At 37.8% G+C, this 21,213-nt stretch overlaps 1 protein-coding gene across 7 annotated transcripts in view; it reads right to left on the bottom strand.

Annotated features, from left to right (window-relative positions):
* Window positions 1-21,213, bottom strand: part of SMARCC1 (SWI/SNF related, matrix associated, actin dependent regulator of chromatin subfamily c member 1) — a 165,171-nt gene that overhangs the window by 94,279 nt on the left and 49,679 nt on the right. For all 7 annotated transcript variants that reach the window (XM_036877707.2, XM_036877702.2, XM_036877705.2 and 4 more), the window contains exons 3-7: window positions 18,724-18,809; window positions 11,291-11,372; window positions 10,732-10,824; window positions 8,355-8,424; window positions 1,411-1,480 (exon numbers count right to left, since the gene is read on the bottom strand). In XM_036877707.2, the coding sequence (XP_036733602.2) occupies window positions 1,411-1,480; window positions 8,355-8,424; window positions 10,732-10,824; window positions 11,291-11,372; window positions 18,724-18,797 (389 nt within the window). In that variant the 5' untranslated portion in view covers window positions 18,798-18,809. The remainder of the gene's footprint in view (window positions 1-1,410; window positions 1,481-8,354; window positions 8,425-10,731; window positions 10,825-11,290; window positions 11,373-18,723; window positions 18,810-21,213) is intronic.

The following is a 21,213-nucleotide window of genomic DNA, read 5'->3' as shown; positions in this document are numbered from 1 at the left end:
GAGTACTTGAAGCCTCAAGAAATGTTTTATAGAAATAATTTATTTAAATGTTATTATAAAAAAAAAACCTGCTAGTTCATTTAAAGTGGTCAGTTATGGTTCAGAGGAGGCTGATTAGCAAGCTGATGATTTGGTTCCAAATAACACAACCCGAATAAAGACTATACATATACTCTTAAAATGTTGAACATATCTGAAGACATATTTCCTTCTTTAAAAAACATTTTACAAGTAAAATTAAGTTAGTCAAGCAGATTAATTTCAAAGCAGCCCACCACCAGTCATTATATGTCTCCTGGTGAAGAACACACACCTATGCAAGTCTTGTTCCTCCCCTAAACTGAAACGGATCACGATGGACTCCAGATCCAACTACCACATTAAGGGAATACAGAAGACAGAGAAATATATGGTCAAATACACCACAGTGATGCCACAAAAAAATCTACACTGTGGTAAACTCTGGAAGACAACCTGGATTATCAAACAATACACTGCAAAGGGTGTGGGTGAGGAAGACAGGGAGAACCTATAAATTAAAAGGCACTCAAGAAATATTAACAGCAAACCACAAGGTATGGTTCTATTTCCAAGAAATATCAATCAATCAATCAAATGTATTCTTATATGACAACACAAATGGAGATTTAATACTAAGGAATTTTGTTATTTAGGATTGACAATGGTATTGTGCTTACTTCTTTTTAAAAAAATGAGTCCTTATTTTTTAGAAATACATATTGAAATGATATCTGGGATTACTTTCTATACTATGGGAAGATTTGAAGTAGATGTGGGAACAGGTCAGACTGGTCTGACATGAAAAACACAATGGAGACAGTCTCCAGTGGACAAGATGATAATGACAGGAACACCTAACAGCCCCACTGTTGGTTTAAGATGAGGAAGCACATCGAAGGTTGTCCCAATCCCTAAGCGCCCTACGCAGGCATAACATTAATTATTCAAGGACCATTTGCACTAATATCTAGCTTTTGTTTGTAATATTCTTTATTCAGAGTTAAAATACTAAAGCATTTATATATTTTACATCTGATATGTAAAAGTAACAAAACCAGGGAAATAAATTTCTTCCAAGAAAAACTTCATTTTAGACATAATTTCATCCTTAATAGAATGCAGGAGTAGTTTTTGAAGAAACATATTAAACTAACTTGTCATAAAACACTAGGGAAAAAAATTCATTTCTTGAAGGAAACATATCTAAACTAGTAGTCTTGATACTACACTGAAGGACTAGTTTAGCAAATGCAGCAAACATATCAGTTTATAAACGACCAAGACACCAACCAAACTTAGGTCACTATTCAGAAAGCGAACGACACATGAAAAACTCTGCTCCTACTGACGCAGGTCTTCACACCGCCCCTCAGGATGTGGCAGCATTACCTGTCCGGGTAAAAGCCCCAGTGCACCAACACCTGCTTGTCCTTCCGCATCACTGGTCTCAGCCATTCTTCTGAAAGGGAAAAAGAATATACTTTATTCAAGCTGACAAATAAATGAATCAACTATTATCTGACTTAATTTTTACTTGGAGTTTTTGGTTTGCTAATAAGCCCCAATCCAGTCACCACCCTCAAGAAAAAGTTTCCTCTCGAGTGAACATTATCTACCACATTAAGGCAAGTTTTTCAGCTGTGTATTCAGACTTCCTGTACTCCAGGCCTATTATCCCACGTTCTTGACAAAGCCGACTGTCCACCGCAGCAACACCCCTCGTTCCTCCTGCTTGTTTGTCCCCACTTCCGCCCAGACCATGATCACTGCACTGCCTCATTTCCCACACAGAACCTCTCCCTGTGAAGAGGTGTGCAATTACTACACATCTCTGAAGGCGTGAGTCAGTCATGCTTCATCTCCTTGAAGTTTTACCAACTGTAATTCCCCCAGATTCAGCTTTTCTGGCACCCTATCATGCTCTTTCATGCTACATCAAAGCTTTACCAATAATGCTATTTTTATTATTCCTTAATGGCCTCCCAACAAGAGCAATACGATCACATAAGGTACTTTTATTTCAAGTTTCCTTACCAAAGATAGGTGAAAATGTATATGACCAGATGATTCCTACTGGTTTTAATCACAGCTGGGTCTCACCTACATTTCAGCACTTATTATTGCATTGCTCTGGTAAGTCCAAATTTAGCTTAGAAAACCTGTTTCTAAGTACTAAGAGGGAACTGATGAAGTCAACGCCTTGAAACCCAAAACACAGAATCAGCTAAGTAAAACTGGCTTTTCACTGCCAATGTCAGCATGACACAGCCTTAGCTTCACTGACTAAATTCATGGAGCCCACAGGTAATGTCTGGGCTCCTTTTAAGCATCCAGCTCTCACTTTACTATTTTGAAAGGAAGAAATCAGGTCCTGGTCCTTAATCTGAGATCCAAAATAGCAAAAGGAAGAGGAGGCAGCCAGTTGGCATTTCAGAACTCACTCTATGAACAAAATACAGCTGACCCTTGAACAGCACAGGTTTGAGCTGCACGGGTCTGCTGACACGCAAATCTTTTTCAATAAATATAATGGAAATTCTTTTGCAGATTGGTGACAATCTGAAAAAACATTTTTTCTCTAGCTTACTTTACGAATACAGAATATAATACATATAATATACAAAATATTTGTTAATCAACCATTTATGTTATTGGTAAGGCTTCCAGCCAACAGCAGTTAAGTTTTGGGGAGTCAAAGGTTACATGCAGATTTTTAACTGCATGGAGGCAGGGGGTGGGGAGGGTCAGTGCCCCTAGCCCCCACATTGTTCAAGGGTCAGCTATATGCTGACTCTCTGACTAAGAAGAGCTGTCCTTTAGAATACGAAGTCTACCTTCAAAGTTTGTGGAGCTCTAGGAAAGAAAAAAAGGATATCCATCTTTTCTACAACTGACTTTGAAAATTTTCGCTGTAGCAAAAGTAACCAAGGTATAGAGATATGAATACAATCTTCCCACAGATAATTACAAGCTACCAATAAAAAGCCCACAATTTTATGAGCAAAAATAAGTCCAAAATGAGAATATAGAATAATACTTACAACTCAACAGTAATAGACAAATAATCCAACTAAAAAAAACAGGCAAAGGGTCTGGACAGACATTCCCAAACATATATAAATGGCCAAAAAATCACATGAAAAGATGCTCAGAATCACTAATAATCAGGGAAATGCAAACTGAAACCACAGATGCTGTCTGACACCCACTAGAACAGCCAATATAAAAAAACACCAAGTAAAAAGTGTTAATAAGGATGCAGAGAAATTGATATCATCATACAATGCTGATGGGGTTGTAAAATGAGACAGCCACTTTGGTTAACAGGCTGGCAGTATTTCAAAAGGCTTAACATACAGCTGCCAATATGACACCGCACTTCAAGTTCTAGAGACACAAGAGAACTGGAAGTGTATGTGTACACAGTAACTTGTACAACTGCTGAACATAATGGCATTATTTATAAATAAATGTCCACCAACTTTCAACTGGCTAAATGAACAGCAGTACTTCCAAACCTAGAGTGTTATTTGGCCATAAAAGAGACTAAGGTAAAGGAAGCAATGTCAGCATTGGCAGAACAGGAAGCCCAAGACTTTGTTCCACCAGAGACATGACGTGACGCCAGCACACTGCTCAGAGACTTTATGAGAACCAGGCAGGCTCTGAGTCCAGAACAGCTGTACTGACAAGGGCAGAAGAGCCATCTCATCTCAGCCACAGCAGCAAGTCTCCCAAGCCAGTAGAGCTCAGCAAGGTCAGGAGAAAAACCTCAGCTTTCAGCTCCTCACTTGGGCCAAATGAGAGAGAAGCGTGAATGTGTGCGCAGCGTTCCAACTTTCCAGGGGGCTGCCTGAGGGACAGGCTTCTGTCGTAACTGACTCAGAGTGCTGATGGAGAACAAACACACTTTGGAAACCCAGGCACCACAGAGATCAAAGGACAGCTCAGTGGTTGTCACAGCAACAGAAAACTGCAGTTCAGCAGACACGCCAGAAAGCACGCCAGAGATTACAAGCTAGGGAAAGAGAAGCCAGCAAACCTCTGAGAAATCACACTCACAAGCCCAGAAAAGATGCATTCCAAGAAAACATTTGTGGGATGACTGGAATCTCAAGCTGTGCTTCCTGGTGAAGGTCTTCCCTGAACAATGCCAGACCATGAAGATGGGAAGAAATGGCTGGTTTTCAAACGCATAAAACACAACAGAAAATAACAAGACACAACAAACAAGGAGGGAAAGTGGCCCAAAGGAATAAAATGAATGTCAAAACCTGACCCTAAAGAAACAAAAGATCTATGAATTACCTGACATATACAAAATAATTGCATTAACTGAACAAATGGGTCAAAGAATAAAAAAATCAGAAATACCTTGAGACAAAAATGAAAATAAACATACCAAAACTTAGGAGATCCAGCAAAAGTAGTCCAAGGGGGAAGTTTACAGTGTTAAATGTCTACCTCAAGAGTCTTAATTTTACACATCAAAAACCAGAAAACAACAAAGCCCTAAGTTAGTAGAAGGAAGGAAATAACAAATATAAGAGCAGAAATAAATGCAACAAAGACTAAAAGGCAATAGAAAGGTCCAATGAAATCAAGAGCTGCTTTCTGGAAAAGATAAAACTGACAAACCTTTAGCTGGATGCACCAAAAAAGGGCTAAAATAAAATCAGAAATGAAAGAGATGTTACAAATGACACCACTACAATATAAAGATCATGCTACAAATTATACACCAAAAGGATAGCCTAGAAAAAAAATCGTAATTCTCATACAACCTTTCAAGACTGAATCATGATGAAACAGAGGATCTGAACAGACCAATTACTAGAAAGAGATTGAATCACTAATCAAAAACCTCCCACTAAACAAAAATCCAGGACCAGGTGGCTTTAGTAATGAATTCTACCAAATATTCAAAGAATTAGTACCAAGTCTAATGAAACTCTTCCAAAACACTGAAGAGGAGGGAACACTTTCTAACCAGCTAGCAATACCCTGATACCAAATCCAGACAAGGATGCCACAGAAAGGAAAATTAAAGGCCAATATTCCTGAACACAGATGCAAAACTCAACAAAATGTTAGCAAACCAAATCTGACAACACACTGAAAGGATCATATATCACGATCAAGTGGGATTTATTCCAGGGATGCAAGGATGGCTCAACCTCCACAAATCAATCAATGTGATATAACACATTAAACAAAAGAATAAAAATCATATGCATATGACAAAACTCAACAGCTATTTATGATAAAAAAAACCTCTCAAACTGAGTATAGAAGAACATGCCAAGAGCTATACATGATGAGCCCACAGCTAACACCATATTCAATGGTGAAAAGCTGAAACGTTTTCCTTTAAGATCAGGAACAAGACAAGCGTGCCCACTTACGCTGCTACTTTAAGTCAACATAGTGTTGGAGAGCCTAGCCAGAGCAATTAGGAAGGAAAAATAAAAAGCATCCAAACTGGAAAGGAAGGAGTAAAACAGTCACTATTTGCAGATGACATATTATACATAGAAACCCTAAAGAACTGAATCAAAAGACAGAACTAATAAATGAATTCAGTCAGGTTGTAGGAAACAGCATCAACATACAGAAATAAAAATTATCACTTTAAAGAGGCTCATTGCACAAGAGAACAGTTAAACTAAATAAAATAAGGAAAATGATGCAAGAACAACAGGAGAATGTCAGCAAAGAGACAGAAACTGTAAAAAAGAACCAAACGGAACTTCTGGAGTTGAATATTTGAACTGAAAAATCCCGAGTGGTTCAGCACCACCCTGGACCAATTACTGGCAAATACAAACACACAGTCTCAGGCTTCGCTCTGATTTCTTTGAAGAACAATCCCATTGCCCACATCCTGAATTTTGAAATGTTTTCCTTTCCTTATTTCTTTTTGACTTTTAAGAAATCCACTACCTCGGCATGCCATATAACTTATCTTTGCTCTCCTGATAAATGGATTTATCACATCGAACAGTAAGATTTTCCCTCACTGAACAATTTAATACAGAGATTTCCCAATGGGCCTTGTTCTCCAACCAGTCACTTTATAGCATATATCCCAGAAATCAGCTCCCAGGCAAATTTCCTAATACAGCCTCAGATGCATATTTCTCTTCATCAAAATCAGTATTGCCTATCCTCTCCCTCAGCTATAAAAAAAACCCAAAGCTTTCTACACCAGAACTCGTGTCCTCTTACCTACATGGCCCTATGTCCTGCTATCCTGAGACATACAGCCAACCTTTTTGCCATTTGCTTTTCCTCAAATTCCATAATTTACTGCAACTATGATTTTTCTTATTTTGCATCCCCTTCTACCATGCCTTACTCAGCATCTTACTAATAATTTAAGGCTCATTAAGTATTTATTTTGAATTTAATTAATCCTCATAAAAGGTACAGTGCATTTTCAAGATGTTTTGTGGCTGGTCCTATTATCTGCACTTACCTGCAACAAGTACGTAAAAGGTGCCCAGCACAGGGCTTCAGTTAAACAGTAATCTTCAATATACTGAAAATTAAGTTTAAAGACTATCTCCTAAAGATTACTCTAATGTTAACAGTATCAAGCACACATTAGTATGAAGTATACTAGGTTGTTTTAAACAAAGGAGAAAACTAAGACTAGCATAAATAAGGAATCACTAAATAGCTAGATAAAACAATCATAATCTTTTGTAAGAGGCAATTTTTCCCCAACGTGTTAACAACCTCTAAGTTTTATACCAGTTTTATACCTTATTAGATAAAGTCAGCATGAGAATCAGTACTCTATCGTGTACAGCCATCCGCCACCTCCATCTAGTGAAAACCAGTGCCTATTACCCGACACAATCAAGGCAGCAAAACCTCCAGTTAACAATGAAACATTAAAGACAGGCTGCAGTTTCTCTTATTATAAAAGCATAATAATCATAGAGCTAAAACTGTGACTGTAACAACTAAAATCAAACTTTCATTTATCAAAACGGATTAATTAAAAGACCTAAACGTAAAGCTAAAACAAACTATGAAACTCATAGTTTAAAAATTTGTAACTAGGGATTAGGTGATGGTTTCCACGAAACTAAAGCCCATGCAAGCAAGCATGCAACCTAACATATCCTCTTATAACTGCTTCTAATATCTGTAGGATCTGTAGTGATATCTCCTTGCCATTCCCGACATTACTTCTCTTTTCTTGTTTACTTGCAGCACAACTGTAAACATCTTATAAGTCTTTCCAAAGAACCACTTCTGGCACCATTCAGTGTGTTGCTTTGTATTTTTCCTATACAATTTTGCCCTTATCTTTATTCTTTCTTTCTTTAGTTTGCTATTTTACATTTCTAATTTCTTGAGAGAAATGTGTATACCACCAATTTTTCAGTCTTTCTTCTTGCTTAATACATTTAAAAATACAGATTTCCCTATTAAGGTGCATCCAAAATTTAAAGTTCTTGTACTTTATTATTTATTTCAAAATTATTCAGTGCTGGGATTTTCTATTTCCACTGTAATTTCTTCTATGATCATGGATTATTTAGCAATGTATTTCTTAATTTTCAAGTATATGGGGATTGTCTGGTAATCTTTTCATTATTCACTTCTGGTCCTAACCGCACTGGTCAGGTAAAAACACTCAGCACGGGGTGATCAGCAACTTGGATCTGGCTTCTTACATAGAATGTCCTACAGGGATGTGCTGTGTTTATCAGAAAACTTCATCCCTATAGGAAGATCTATTTCTGAATCCAAGTAATTTGGCCACCTCATTAATATTTTGTTCTCCAACTTCCCAACCTTTGAAAAAATGGTTAGGACAAATCAGTTTCCTTAAGTCTAATGAACTCTGGCCACTGACAAAATCAGCTTTCAGGATAGCAGAGCTGAAGATCAGAATCTGAACCAGTATAAATTCACCAAACTAATATATTGCTAGGGGAACTGCTTAGACAGCCTATCCTGCCCAGAGATGTGCTATCTTGCAATGTCTTTTAATTTTCAGAATACAAGAGACATACTAAACATTAACAAAGTTACTACATAAAGTATGCCTAGACTTAACATCCAGATAATGATTAGCAACAATAAAAGTCTAATCATTACAAAGTAGGACATCACAGAATTAATCTGCTTAGCCCAATTCAGAAAGAAAAAAAAAAAAAAAAAAAACCCTGTAAATTTAAATAATCTGTACAATTTATTTAATACATGAAAGTCTCTTTTTTAAAAAGCTGGTTATATTGTTTAAACCACTTCTGATAATATTTAAAATCTAGTGAAGTAAAAGTTTATCAGTTCACAATCAAAAACTAACTTACCATCCTCTTGGGAGGAAGGATTTGGATAAATGTGGTGGGAAGCTTTTGACTTCTCATCAGTAAATGTCCCCTGGAACACAAATGAACAAATTACATACAAATAAAGCACATGACAAACTGCAATGCCAGATGCACACTACTTAAGAATTATAAAGGTATTATTTTACTTATTATGTTTAAGAGTATTAATATATTTAAGAGTAATTTATTATTTACAGTCAAAGAAATGGGTAGTGATTAACAAGAACAAAAGTAAATTATCTATAGACACAGTTTATATTGTACAGAAAAATATTATAAGTAATTACTCTGTGTCTCTCTCTTTGGGTAACCTTATCAGTAATATGAGTACCTCTACATTAATTCTAAAAGTTACTCCAAAGTGACCACAAATTATCATTCTTATCTGAAATTAATCAACACAGGTATGTTAATTGTGAGTCATAACCTAGGGCTACATACATACATACATTTGACTTGGCTCTAGCATATTAGTATGCTACTTTTGTTTGAAATCAATGTTAGAATATTGGATGGTATTTCAGCGAATGATACAAATGCTAAAGTCAAGTCCTAGCTTTCCTAAAACTGTACTAGTGCATACAGCCTAGAACATGACGTGGGAGCCATTTAGAAACAAAAGTGCTCATTCTAGAGACTGTAAGAATTATGGGAAGTATTAAAATCAGGTGATAAGTAGTACCTTAATGGATTTCCTGAATTTTGTCTTTGACAATGGAGTACTTACTAATTATTGTAATCAGAAAAATATAACAATGTTATTTTCAAATGGAAGAAAATTCCAAAACTCTACAATTGAGGGCTAAGAGTGAATTGGCTACCAAATAGGGCAAGGAATTTTCAGTCCCAGAAAGTGTTTGAGTGCACTTCTGAGTAACCACAGGTGAGGCTGAAAAGGGGTATCAACACACTGGGCTTGAGACAACAGTCAAAAGAACCCAGTGTTCAGGGCTCTCGCTTCCAGAATCCATGTAGCAAGCTTGCATTTGGACCTCAGCTCTACCATTTATTACTTGGGTGTTATGGGATAAGAATCTAAGTCTTTTTGTGCTTCAGCATCTTCTGCAGAAAAGAGTGGAAACAATATCTAGTACACAAGAATTTTGTAATGACTAAATTAATAGATGCAACAAGCTAAAAACAAGTGACAGGTACACTGTAAGTGCTCAAGAAATGGAGTTACTAGTGTATTTTAAGTGCATGAGCAAAGGCCTAATCATCAGTATTCAAAAACTATTATTAGCTCCTAAGGCCTCTTCCAGAGATTCTAGGAAACCAGAGAGACCCTTCTATCCCTCTGGAGATTAACCCTGGAAAACCATCACTAAATCAGGTATCTCAAAGAAATATGACAGCTAAATGTTCAGTGTAAACTGTAAGAAAACATATGAACTTTTTCTAGGATGATTTGGTGGCAACAAGGTCGTTTCAACTCAAAAGCAGTAACAAGCCCGCTAATTTTTCCCCTTTCTGCCCCCTCCCCTAACATTCCATGTGTAATTAAACTTCACTGGACAACCACTCCAGCACACAATCCAAAAACCAAAAGAAGGTTAAGTGATGTGTTCAAAGTCATAATGCTAATGAAAAAAGAAACTGAACATCAGACGGCCTGATCTGAGAGTACAATTGTGTCACCTTTCTCTTTGGGAAAGACTATACTAAATCTCCAATTGTAAGCAGTATGAGAAACCTCTGCTTTAGGAATTTGGAAGGTATATTTCACTAAATGCTAAAACATAATTCAACTGGCAATCTCTCTTGCAGTAGAAAAAAGAAAGATATTTCATGAGGCTTCTCAACTAATCCCAAGGATTGGTAAAACTGTGCCTCAGATAATGTTTCAGAAAACTATCTTCTACCTGGGTCTCCTCAGCCTGTTATCACCACATGAGTCTGCTTACATTTTAGCCCTTTATAGCCACAAACCTACACGCAGTAAATACCCAAGGCCTCAGCCTAACATGACATGAGCGGGAGGAGCTGAAGATGGAAGACAGCATGGGTACATGTGAATCAGGACAAAGCAAGCTTACAGGAAAAACAGTAATTCCCAGTCATTTTTAAAAAGCTACACTTGAACTCTACATAGCCCATTTCACAGTACTGCACACTTGCATCAAACCACCCCATAACACACCTTAAATTTAATCTACACAATGTGAGTTGTCAGCTCCATCTCAGGAAAACAGAGGGGAAATACTACTCTAGGTTAAGAATTGGAGTGAGCGGAGAGAATCAACTTGGTACTATGTGAATCCTAAGAGAGACAACTTAAAGATACATATAGAAATCAAAAGATACTTTGTAAGAAGCCTCCTACTACATGATATGCTACAGGGATCGTGTCTCATACCTGATGTCGCTTGATGATATCTTTCAATTTGTTAGCCAACTTCAGGTCAATGTCTGGAATGAGGTAGATGTTGGGTCTGGTCAGACAATTGCTCTGAGAAGAAATAGCAGATTTTGAAATTCTCCTGGTTTTGAAATAATGTGACAATATTTATGCGTTACCCTAATGCCACAAGTTGGTTCACACTGCTTCAAATGTGAAGATGTACTTTGGTAGAGACTGCAAAAGTCTTATCTCAATAAAACCCTAAGTCATTAGCAGGCCACTTAATGACACCCCAGAAGCCTCCTGCAGCTGGGTGCGCCTGGACAGAAAATCACCACCTGAAGAAAGTCACCTTCTTTTTCAGAATGGTACCGCAATTCTTATTTCATAAAAAGTTTAAGATCAGTTATCTATAAATGACAAGCTCTAGTCATACTTTAGAGCTGTAAGCCCCCAAAAGTCATAAAAACAATAGATTTCAGAAAAATTTTCCTTTGACAATCTAATAAAAGCCGATCTTAGAACTGGAAGTATATGAAAGGAAAACATTTTAATAATCTAATTTCTGAGTTACCTGCACCAACATTTTTTCAATGTTCATGAACATTTCAACATTACGATCCATTCGGGAGGGATTCTGTAGATCAAACCTACGCCTAAAAGAGAAGAAAATCATTAATTTATCTTCCAGCTTAAACAAAAGTGAAAACTTGATTTTATGATTCAGTTCAAATGAGTAGGAAATATTCGGAAATTAAAAAAGCACTGTACAAAATGTATGAGTGTATTCTCTCAGTAGCGTAAGAAAGCAGTGTCAATACCTTCATAAAACATTAAATTTTTTGACATTAACAACCACTCCAGTCAAATGAAGTACCTATTCCACTTAATATTCTGTCTTCCTTGAATCTAAGGTATCTTGCATCATATAGAAACTCACTCTACAGACCCACGGCCAGTGGAGTACCATGCCATCCAGAGGAAGTCGACCTACCCACATGAGACACACACTCAAAAGTTATTTGTTCAAATCCAACAACGTCTGTGTTCTCTTTGAACCCTCTACCATCCTAAATGAGGTAAAGTTCATCTGTTTACCTTTATTTGAAATCTTTCCCCAACTTCTCCTTATCTAAGTGCCATGCATTAACATTCTAGTGCTCTCTTTGCCTAATCTTAGTCATTTCCATGTGGCTAAATCTTTACAAATTTGAATATTTCTTTCTCCACATTTTTTAGTTAACACTTAGTCTTGCTTTTCTTCCATTTTAATTCCAGGGGGAGGGGTCTCAATTCCTGATTCCGACTGTGGGTTGTGGAGTCAACCTGCTTAGAGTTCTAATCCTGACCCTATCTTTATCCTACCTGAAGTGATTTACTAATCCAAAGGTCAATTTCTTCATCACTACAATGGCCCATTACAGGTTTCTGTGAAGGTTACATGAGTTATGTATGTTAAGAGCTTAGCATAATGTTCAATACATGCTAACTATGGTTACAGTTTTTAAAAATCATTACTGGTATGTACCAGCCAGTCTGAGTCCAAACAAAGCTCAGGCTCTTTACTCTCATGTTTTATCGTGGAGATGCTCCCCACACCGCCAACCCTTTCTTTCTAAACTCAGCCGCCCTTCCAGGATGCAACCACGAGCTCAGTGGGCGTGGCAAAATTTCCAGTCAGCACACAGCTTCCTCCATAAAGCTGTTCCTGTCTTCCCCGTTACAGCCTCACAACAGAATCTTGGTGAGACATCTCATTAGATGCCTTGAGGTCAAGGACCAGAGTTTTGAAAACTTTCCTATGTAGCCCTAGTGGCTTTATAAAGCAAATTACTACATAAATTAGTATTTTTTATGACTGAGGTATAATGTTTATTATGACTTCTCCATTACTGTGCTATGACAAAATTGAACTGTCTCCTAAAGTATTAAGAAATTAAGCCAAATCTCTACTAAAACACAGCAATTATCTAAATAGATCACTTAGAATAGAACTAAATTCTTAAAAATGGCAAAGAGTAACTGTACCTTGATTTAACCTTTTCATTAAATCCAATCTTTCTGGGTTTTTAACCTCTTGTGGGGAAAATTGTAATATTTCCAGAATATCTTGCCTGGTTTTAGTAGATCTGCATATAAACAGGCACTCAGAGGTGGAAAGAAGTATGGCTCTAGTGCATTTGCATCATTCCTCAGGGGTGGAGAGAAGTTCATCTCCATATCAGTGGGTAATTACCTGGGCAAGGAGGGCTTATCTGTACCTGAGAAGTGAGGGGGAAGGCTGGTTTTGCTTCTGCTGGAGCAGGAAAGAGAGAAGGCCCCAGACTGCAGTTTGTAAGCAATAAATGGATTTTAAACTTTATTTCTTCCTTTGACTGATTTCGGTTTTAAGAGGTATTTTGCCCTGGGATTTCCTCCACCCGGACTTACACCTCCTTCCCTAGCCTCTTGTGAGGAAAGGATAATGAAGGAAATGCTAAGCAATTCCCAGCCCTTGGCAGAACAAGAGTCACCGACTGACTAGCTAGGACAGCCCAGTCACAGGAGACAGCCCTCCACTGGTTCTTCCGGCACAGTAAAGTGAGGGGCACATGAGTGCCTCTTTCTAAAGAAGGGGCTCACTCTTTCACAAGCTCCTGGTAACAGAAGAGCTATATCTAGAGACACCTCACTTACAGAACTGTCTACGTAAGAATTTATTCAATATTCATAGAGAAACTGCTTCCTTAATAAATGACTCAAGTAATGGGGCTGAAGGAAATTATTATAAATTGAGAAATAGTTTGAAAGCAGTCATTGAACAAATTAAAATAGGGCTGCCTGGATTTACCTGCAAAGAGTAAAAGCTAATCAATCTGTTAATAGAGAAAGAATCAAGAATTTATCCTGTCTTCCCACCTGATGAGCAAAGTTTGTTTTTAGAAAAGTATTCCAGCTAACAAATGAAGACAGAATGACAGAGTAACAGTCTTTAACAAGGAATAGTTTAAAAAATAATAAGGACCTAAATACACACATTGGAATACCTATCTTCTAAGATTACTATCACTTGGTAAAGTGTGATGACAAGATGGCTCTAGGCACTGAGCATCAACGTCTGTCCATTACATACAGAAAGATGAGCAGATGCTACAGGCCTCTGGATGGAGGAACGCAACACTGTCCGTCAGGTACTGCTGCAAAAACAGCTGTCCCTGAATCAGAAAAGCCTCTAGGTCTCACTACCATTCTCCTAGAAATTTAGACTATGTTAAATGATGTCCTGAGGACGTATCAGCAAAATCCAGAACACAGACAATTCTACAAGACATCCTGTTTTTGTAAACAAATTAGCTTGTGAGGAAAAGCAGGTGAAGAGCAAGTGAGAACAACTATGAATTTTAAAAGACACCTAAGAGTCACAGACTGGTGGTTACCAAAGGTAACCAATCACAATATAGGTAGGTCACGGGAAGGCAGGACAGCAACAAGACAAGTAATGACTCTACAGCTTATTACTATGCTGATAGACAGTGACTGCAAGGCGGGGGCGGGGGGATAGTGAGGACTTGATAATATGCATGAATGTAGTAACCACAACGTTGCTCATGTGAAGCCTTCATAAGATTATATATCAATGATACCTGAATAAAAAAAAATTGTTAGAAGAAAAGCAGGGGAATAGGGCGGAAAATGGGAAGACTAGTTCCATGAGAAGAAGAAAAGAATGGGATAAAATGTTTAAACTCTTAAAGTGAAGCTTGTCTGCATCATTTTAAATGGTATCAAAATGTCATGCCATTCAGCTCCCACTGGGGAATGATGAGTGATTTAAAAAGTGATAGTTTTATTTTTAAATGTTAATAATATGTACAATATCCTGGAAATTATCTCCTTTGCAATAAAAAACAAAACAAAAATGCTCTGTAACTTAAAAATAAATCCCAGAAGTGGAAATAAATTTAAGGCACTCCTTACAATTTTATCACTTTCTTGAAAACCCTTGATAATGAAGAAGCACAGTTTATTAATTTTTTGCAATGGGAAAATGTAAATTTTAAAGTTTAAAAATTTCTTCCTGGTGGGCTCAGCTCTGAGCTGCCCTGAAGTCTCAGCACAGCTTTCTGAGTCAGCAGCAAACAAGAACCAAGCTCACGTCCTCACTCGGGCCAAGGCCCTGGACTCTATGGGAGGAGCATGCATGCACTCAACGTGGGCCAGAACTGATTTTGAAAATTTTAAAGTAAATTAATTGAAAACATTTCTGTCTGTTTTATAAATAAAATGTGTGAACTTAAAAAAAAGTATTTTTTTTAATGCTTGTGAGGAAAAGCATTAGGCAAAAAAAAAAACACACCCAAGAGTCAAATCACCAAATGCAATGTATGAATCTTATTTGGATACTGATTTAAATAAAATGTAAAAACCATTCATAAGGTAATCAGAGAAACTCGAACTCTAAGTGGACATTTAATAATATTGGAAAGTTATTGACAATTTTCTTAGTTGTAATAATAGCACTATTATTTATGCTTTAAAAAATACTTATTTTAGAAGTAAATATGCAGTGAAATATTTATAGATGAAATACATGCAGCTAAAGATGCACTATGATTCTCTTTTTTATATATAGTTTACATTTTCCATAGTGTTAGGAAAGAGTATAAAACCTAAATGTGATTTACTCCCACTAGGATGTTTAAACATTTTAACAGTAAGGTATTAACAAAGGGCCACGTGGAGGAAGCTGCTCGGGCTGAGGGTGGGGGAGGGGGAATTGATAAGGGCCTGGCGATACCTGTTTGGGTTTTTTAAACCTACCAATAAGATTAAGACGAATGTAAAGGAAAGATATAACTGCCTTAGGCGACGTCCGGAAAAGAATGTGAACCCTGTAGTACTCAGCCAATGAGGAACCAGGGGAGGGACTCATGTACTAGGAGATAAATTATTGGCGCCAAATTCCCCAGGTGCGCCTGCCCACCAGACACCCGGCAAGAGCGTCATTAAAGCCTCGCTCCGCTATTCTTTGTCTCCGTGTCCACTTACTGAATTTGGACCAGTGAGTGTGTTTCTCACAGTAGTAACAAAAGAAAATGGTTTGCCAAACAGTGATTTAGGAACATGACACATTAGAGTTTTCCTGAATCAGCAGCATACTATGTAAGCAGAAGTATTATTTAAAATATAGGGATATCATGAAAAACTGAAATGCAGAAATCAGGTAAAAGTGGTACAACCTTGAGTTGAAAGATGTTATCTGACTTACTTTGAAATTACCAAGAGTATTTAAATAAACTGCTTTTTATAATATGGAAAGATGCTCAAACTTGCCTAGAATAGAAATGAAAATTAGAACTGAGCTATAAAACCCATCAGATGCTACCACAGATTGGCAGAGATAAGATGAGGTAATAAACCTACTGCAGCCCCGTGAAAAGGGAAAAGGCACACTCTCAACACACTGCGGTAGAACAATCAGCCAATTTTGCTGAAGATAATCTGGCAACTGTTTGTATTATGTGTGTTTGTGTCGTGAGCACCTTAATTCCTTGTGATCCCATCTGACAATTCAGAGTAAAACTAGCACGGGGAGGTCCCAGAGAGGAGGGTTCTCCACAGGGAAACATTTGAAAGAGATACTATTACTCCATGCTGACCACAGTCATATAGACGATGAGAAACAACAAATGAACATACCTTCTCTCTTTCTGACTCACAACTTTTGGCCATTTAGACTGCAGTGTGAGCTCTCCACTGAGGGCTCATTACTTAACCAAGGTGTCTTTCCCTTTGTTTTCCTCTGTCAATCTGCCAGGCCATGTCTCACAGCGGCCTTCCAATCTAAGGCAATACTCGGTGGGGCTTTAGTTAGCTGTATTACTCCAATTTAGCTGCCCCTGATGAATATAATTAGGGATGTTCTCTTCTCATCCACAGCTACACGTAGAAAAAACAATATGAATAAAAATATTCAACAATGGATCTCCGTGAATGAGTTCAACTCCTGGGAGAGTGGTGCGAAGGGCTTCAGGAGCAAACTTCCAAAGGAAAAACAAAAATGCACCAAGCTAGGGGTAAGGCAAACAGCAGACAGCAGCACAGGCAGTTGTGTGGAAGTGACTGAAGCTTGCTTAATGATGGCAGCCATAAAAGCATGGAGGCTACCATCAAAAGGGAGGGCTCTGCCACCCCAATGGGTGGTCCACAGCCGAGAGCTAAGTAGAACTCAGAAACAGCCAGCCACATACAGGGGAAGGGGGATCTGTTATACATTAACAGACTAAAAATTATATCCCACTAGGTGTATGACTGTGTGTATAAGCAAATTAGTTTGAATCCTTGCTATGCTGCTTTTAATAAAAACCTAGATGGCTAGCAGAAAGCAATTTTAAAATATGCTACTAAACAGGTTAATTCCTCACAAGTTAAAAGATCTGACCCACCTTTTGTGTCAGAATGACAACCTGACTGGCCAGCGTTTCTCAAGTGAGGCCTGAGGACCCCCTGGAGTGCTTTTTGAAAATGCAAAGTCTCAGTTTTCATACCAAACTTAATAGATCACAATTTTTGTCCATGAAACCCATGTTTTCATGTTCAGATTTTTAACAAGTGAGTCCTAAATTTTGAATGCCACTGTTAGGGACTTCCTGTGATAATATATAAAAAATTTTTTTTAATCTGAAGGAGACTTTTAAGTGGTACATCTTAAAAGACTTGGAAAAATTCTTATTCCTCACTCCACTTAAAGTCTCTAACTCTATCCCTTACTCCTTTTTCGGCCCCCATTTTAACTGAAGGACATTTTGTTTTACATATCCTTCTACACCACTTTAAGTTCTTTCAGATAATAGTATTTCATCGTGCTGGTATGCAAAGTAAGCTCCATAATGTGTGACTTAGGATAAGTCATTTCACTTTGAGACTCTTTCCTTCAGAGTTCATTATCAGCAATTGGGATACAAGATGAACCAAAAAAAACTAGTAGAGAAAAGAGCTAGTTGAGCATCTAAGCGAACAGCAGGGTGTGACCCCTATCTGAGAGCACTCAGGCATGCTGCCCAACCTCGATCAGGGAATGCCTGCTGAGAGTTAAAACACCTGAGTTGGACACAGAGCGCTACCTCTGATAACAGCAAACTTTCATGCTCATTTAACCAATATTATCAAACACCCACCCCTCTATTAAAAGTTCCAGCCAATATATACACACATGTATGTATCTCTATTTACTGTAAGTCAGTTGGTCATTTACTTATAAATTTGTCTGGATTACTGATGTGAATACTTATTTGCATTTCCCAGCCATAAAAGATTGGATTATCTTAACTCTTCTATTAAAATACACAGATTACATGATTGTTCTCCTGGAAAGATGCTAAGATTATAAACTGCACACAGACGGTACAACTAAACCCACCAAGCAACTCCCATTCATACCCCAGCACCTGGTCAACCCCCACACCCACGAGGCTCTCTCCCCACCCTTGACTGCAGAGCCATCATCACTGAACATTCAGTAGTCGGGCAACTGAACCCCCACACTGAGGGGGCAGAGACCCCAGAGCTCAAGCAAGATAAGGGAGAAAGCAGCAACAGAGACAGGTGGGAAAGGAGTAAGGAGTGTGATGGGGACGGGGAGGGGCAAAGTGTAGGAGCAGCAGGGGTTCACGCAGGCTCTGGAGCCAGACGCCTACGTCCTGAGGGCCTGGTTCCCTGGAACATTTCCGCCACTACCTTTCAGCACATTTAAGTCCATAATACACACAAACATTTCACAACAGGCACACCATCTATTGTCTACACACAGCCACAAGTGAGACATAACCTGTCTAATAAATGCAATAGTAGTTTGATATCTTTCTTGAAGGCACAAAGTAAATTAGGGGTGGAGATAAAAGACAACCTACTTTGACTGTTAACCATAATGTGCTTACAGAATTCCCTAACATCACACAAAGAAGGAACAGGATTTAACATTAAATAATTTAAACATATCAAAACATGCAAATAAATACAGGAACTTACCATCCCTGTTCATTTTTGTACTTGTAAGCAGCCCCAAGAATGTGACACAAGGTGCCTCCAGCTTTGAAATCCATGAAACATTTTGCCTGAAAAACAATACAGATTACACATAAGAAAAATAAAAGTTCTGACTAAATTACTCACATCTGAGTTCTAAGTTTTATAAACGCAAAGATATAAACAACTGCTAACTTAATAACCTCTTTACATACTTTCAGGAAGAAACTGAGGTATAAAGAAATTTTCCTAAAAGTGGACAAGAAAATATCTATTTTTGAATTCAACTAACAACTACTCTTTAAGTAAACAGTCTGTGAAAAGAGTTACACCAGAAAACACTAATAAACAAAATATTGATATGCTACAAATTCCACTGGTTAATTTAAAACTTGATTTTTAAAACATAAAAATTCTAACACCACACAATTTTCAATGATATGGTTTTCCTGTAGAATAAATTTTAATATACGTAAGATTTTCCCAATTTAGGTTCCTGACTTTCAAAATTACAGAGAAATTATAACCTAACTCTTGCTATAGTATTTTAACAACCACTGAAACACAGTGTAATTATACTTAACTCTTTATAAACTTACAGGTAACAATTTATCTGTAAACTTATCTGTGCAAGAACTTAGAAAAGATTTGCACTTTGTAGATTATAATACATCTCAAATGAACCAAATGCTGAATGACACATTATGGAAGTAAAAATTTAATAAAAACTGATCATCAAATAGATTACTAAGATGAAGTGTTAGAAATACAACATGTATTTTTTTCTTTGAAAACTGTTACTACAACTTAAAATAGTGAATAGAACTACATGGTATCAAGTATTATGGAGAGAGAAAACAAACAGCTGCTAAGGGCCCGGGAGAGGGGAAACTGACTTTTTTAACCAGGACAGTGTTTCAGTTTAGGAAAATGAAGTTATTTTGACAGATATTAGTAACAGTTGCACAACAATTTGAAAGTACTTAACTATATACTTAAAAGTGATTAAAATGGCAAACTTTGTGTTATGTGTATTTTACTACAGTGAAAAATAAGTGACATTTTTAAAAATAAAAATATTAAGAATCATTAAGATGAGCTCTTCCAAATCAAGCTGACAAGTAAGCCCTCCAAGTCAGTCTGGTTACAGCCGCTTTTTATTACAAGGTTTTCTGATTCCTAATGTTTTTCCAACACACCAGTACATCCCAAATATAGTTTCATGTATTCCTCAATACATCTGGGCATCTGGGTTCAATCCTTATTAGTGAGAGCTTGTTATTTAGCCGACAAGCCACTACAATTCTGTAGTGCTGGCATCTTAAAGTAGAACACTGTGCTAGGTAGACGCCCACTCAAGGAGGAGACTTAGTCCTTCCCCTGCCCCCCTGCATCCTCCCTGAACCCCCAGAGACAGAGCTGAAATGGTCTCTCAAGTCACATACACATTCCACCAATGCATACGTGCAAACTAGTCACAGCATAATACTGAAATGACTGGCTTATGGATTTGTCTGTACTACGAACTCCTTGAGGACAGAACAGTGTCTTATTCAACTCTTTAACATCAATATTCAGCAGGATACTGACAATGTAGGTGACACATAAATATTTTCTCAACAGTTCAACTGTACAAAAATCATTTAAAGATTCAGATCCATGCTACTGAGAAATATGTATTAAGCAGCCAGAACAATAAAATAGCTATACATATAAATTAGGTTAAGGTTAATAACTGGACAGATATTAAATATGAGAAATTAAATCATTATGAAATATATTTTTCAGACAGACAAAATAACTTCTATTAATCACTACAAGGACAAGAGATAAATGAAGTGGAAAACTGAGACCTCCACTTTTCCAGAGATAAGATCTGAAAAAGGACAGAGGGAGTCTCAGGAGCCTCTCAAGGGCATCAGCCACAGTATTTAAGTGTAGCAAGGAGAACATCCCTAAATACATGCCAGACAAAACCCAAAGAGGGACACTCACCAAACACCAAGGACGCTTAGAGCCTGCATGGAAATGGATTTGGGATCCTGGTGCTCATGACAAGTTCATTATCAGAATCACCCAGACAGAGAAAATAGCAGAGCAGAGTAGGGGGGTGGAGGCTCAGGACACACACCGGGCCTTGACTCTATTTCCTCAGTCAACTCTCATCCCAGCAACACCTACCCTTGAAAAGGGTGCTCTAACTGATACTGAGCATGGTTCTAATACAAGAGCTCATATTCTTACACATCCTCTAAACGAGAGGCATGGACTGGTAAGGGTAAATTCCCCTCAATTAGTAAAGAAAAACCTAAAAGGTGTCAGGTACCAAAATCTGAGTTTCCAGACCTAGTTAGATCCTGCCCCACCTGAGACATGTCACACCCTGATGAGAGGGTGTGGGTCAGGGGCAGCTCCAACGGGTGGCTTCTATTCCCAGCTGGGTGGCCCACTGCTTTCGATAAGCCATTCTATCACTGGCTAACTAAACCGGAA

This window comes from Manis pentadactyla, chromosome 1, assembly GCF_030020395.1.
Source record: "Manis pentadactyla isolate mManPen7 chromosome 1, mManPen7.hap1, whole genome shotgun sequence".
NCBI classification, from domain to species: Eukaryota; Metazoa; Chordata; class Mammalia; order Pholidota; family Manidae; genus Manis; species Manis pentadactyla.
The sequence above is the reverse complement of the archived record's forward strand: the minus strand, read 5'-3'. Positions and strand labels throughout refer to the sequence as shown.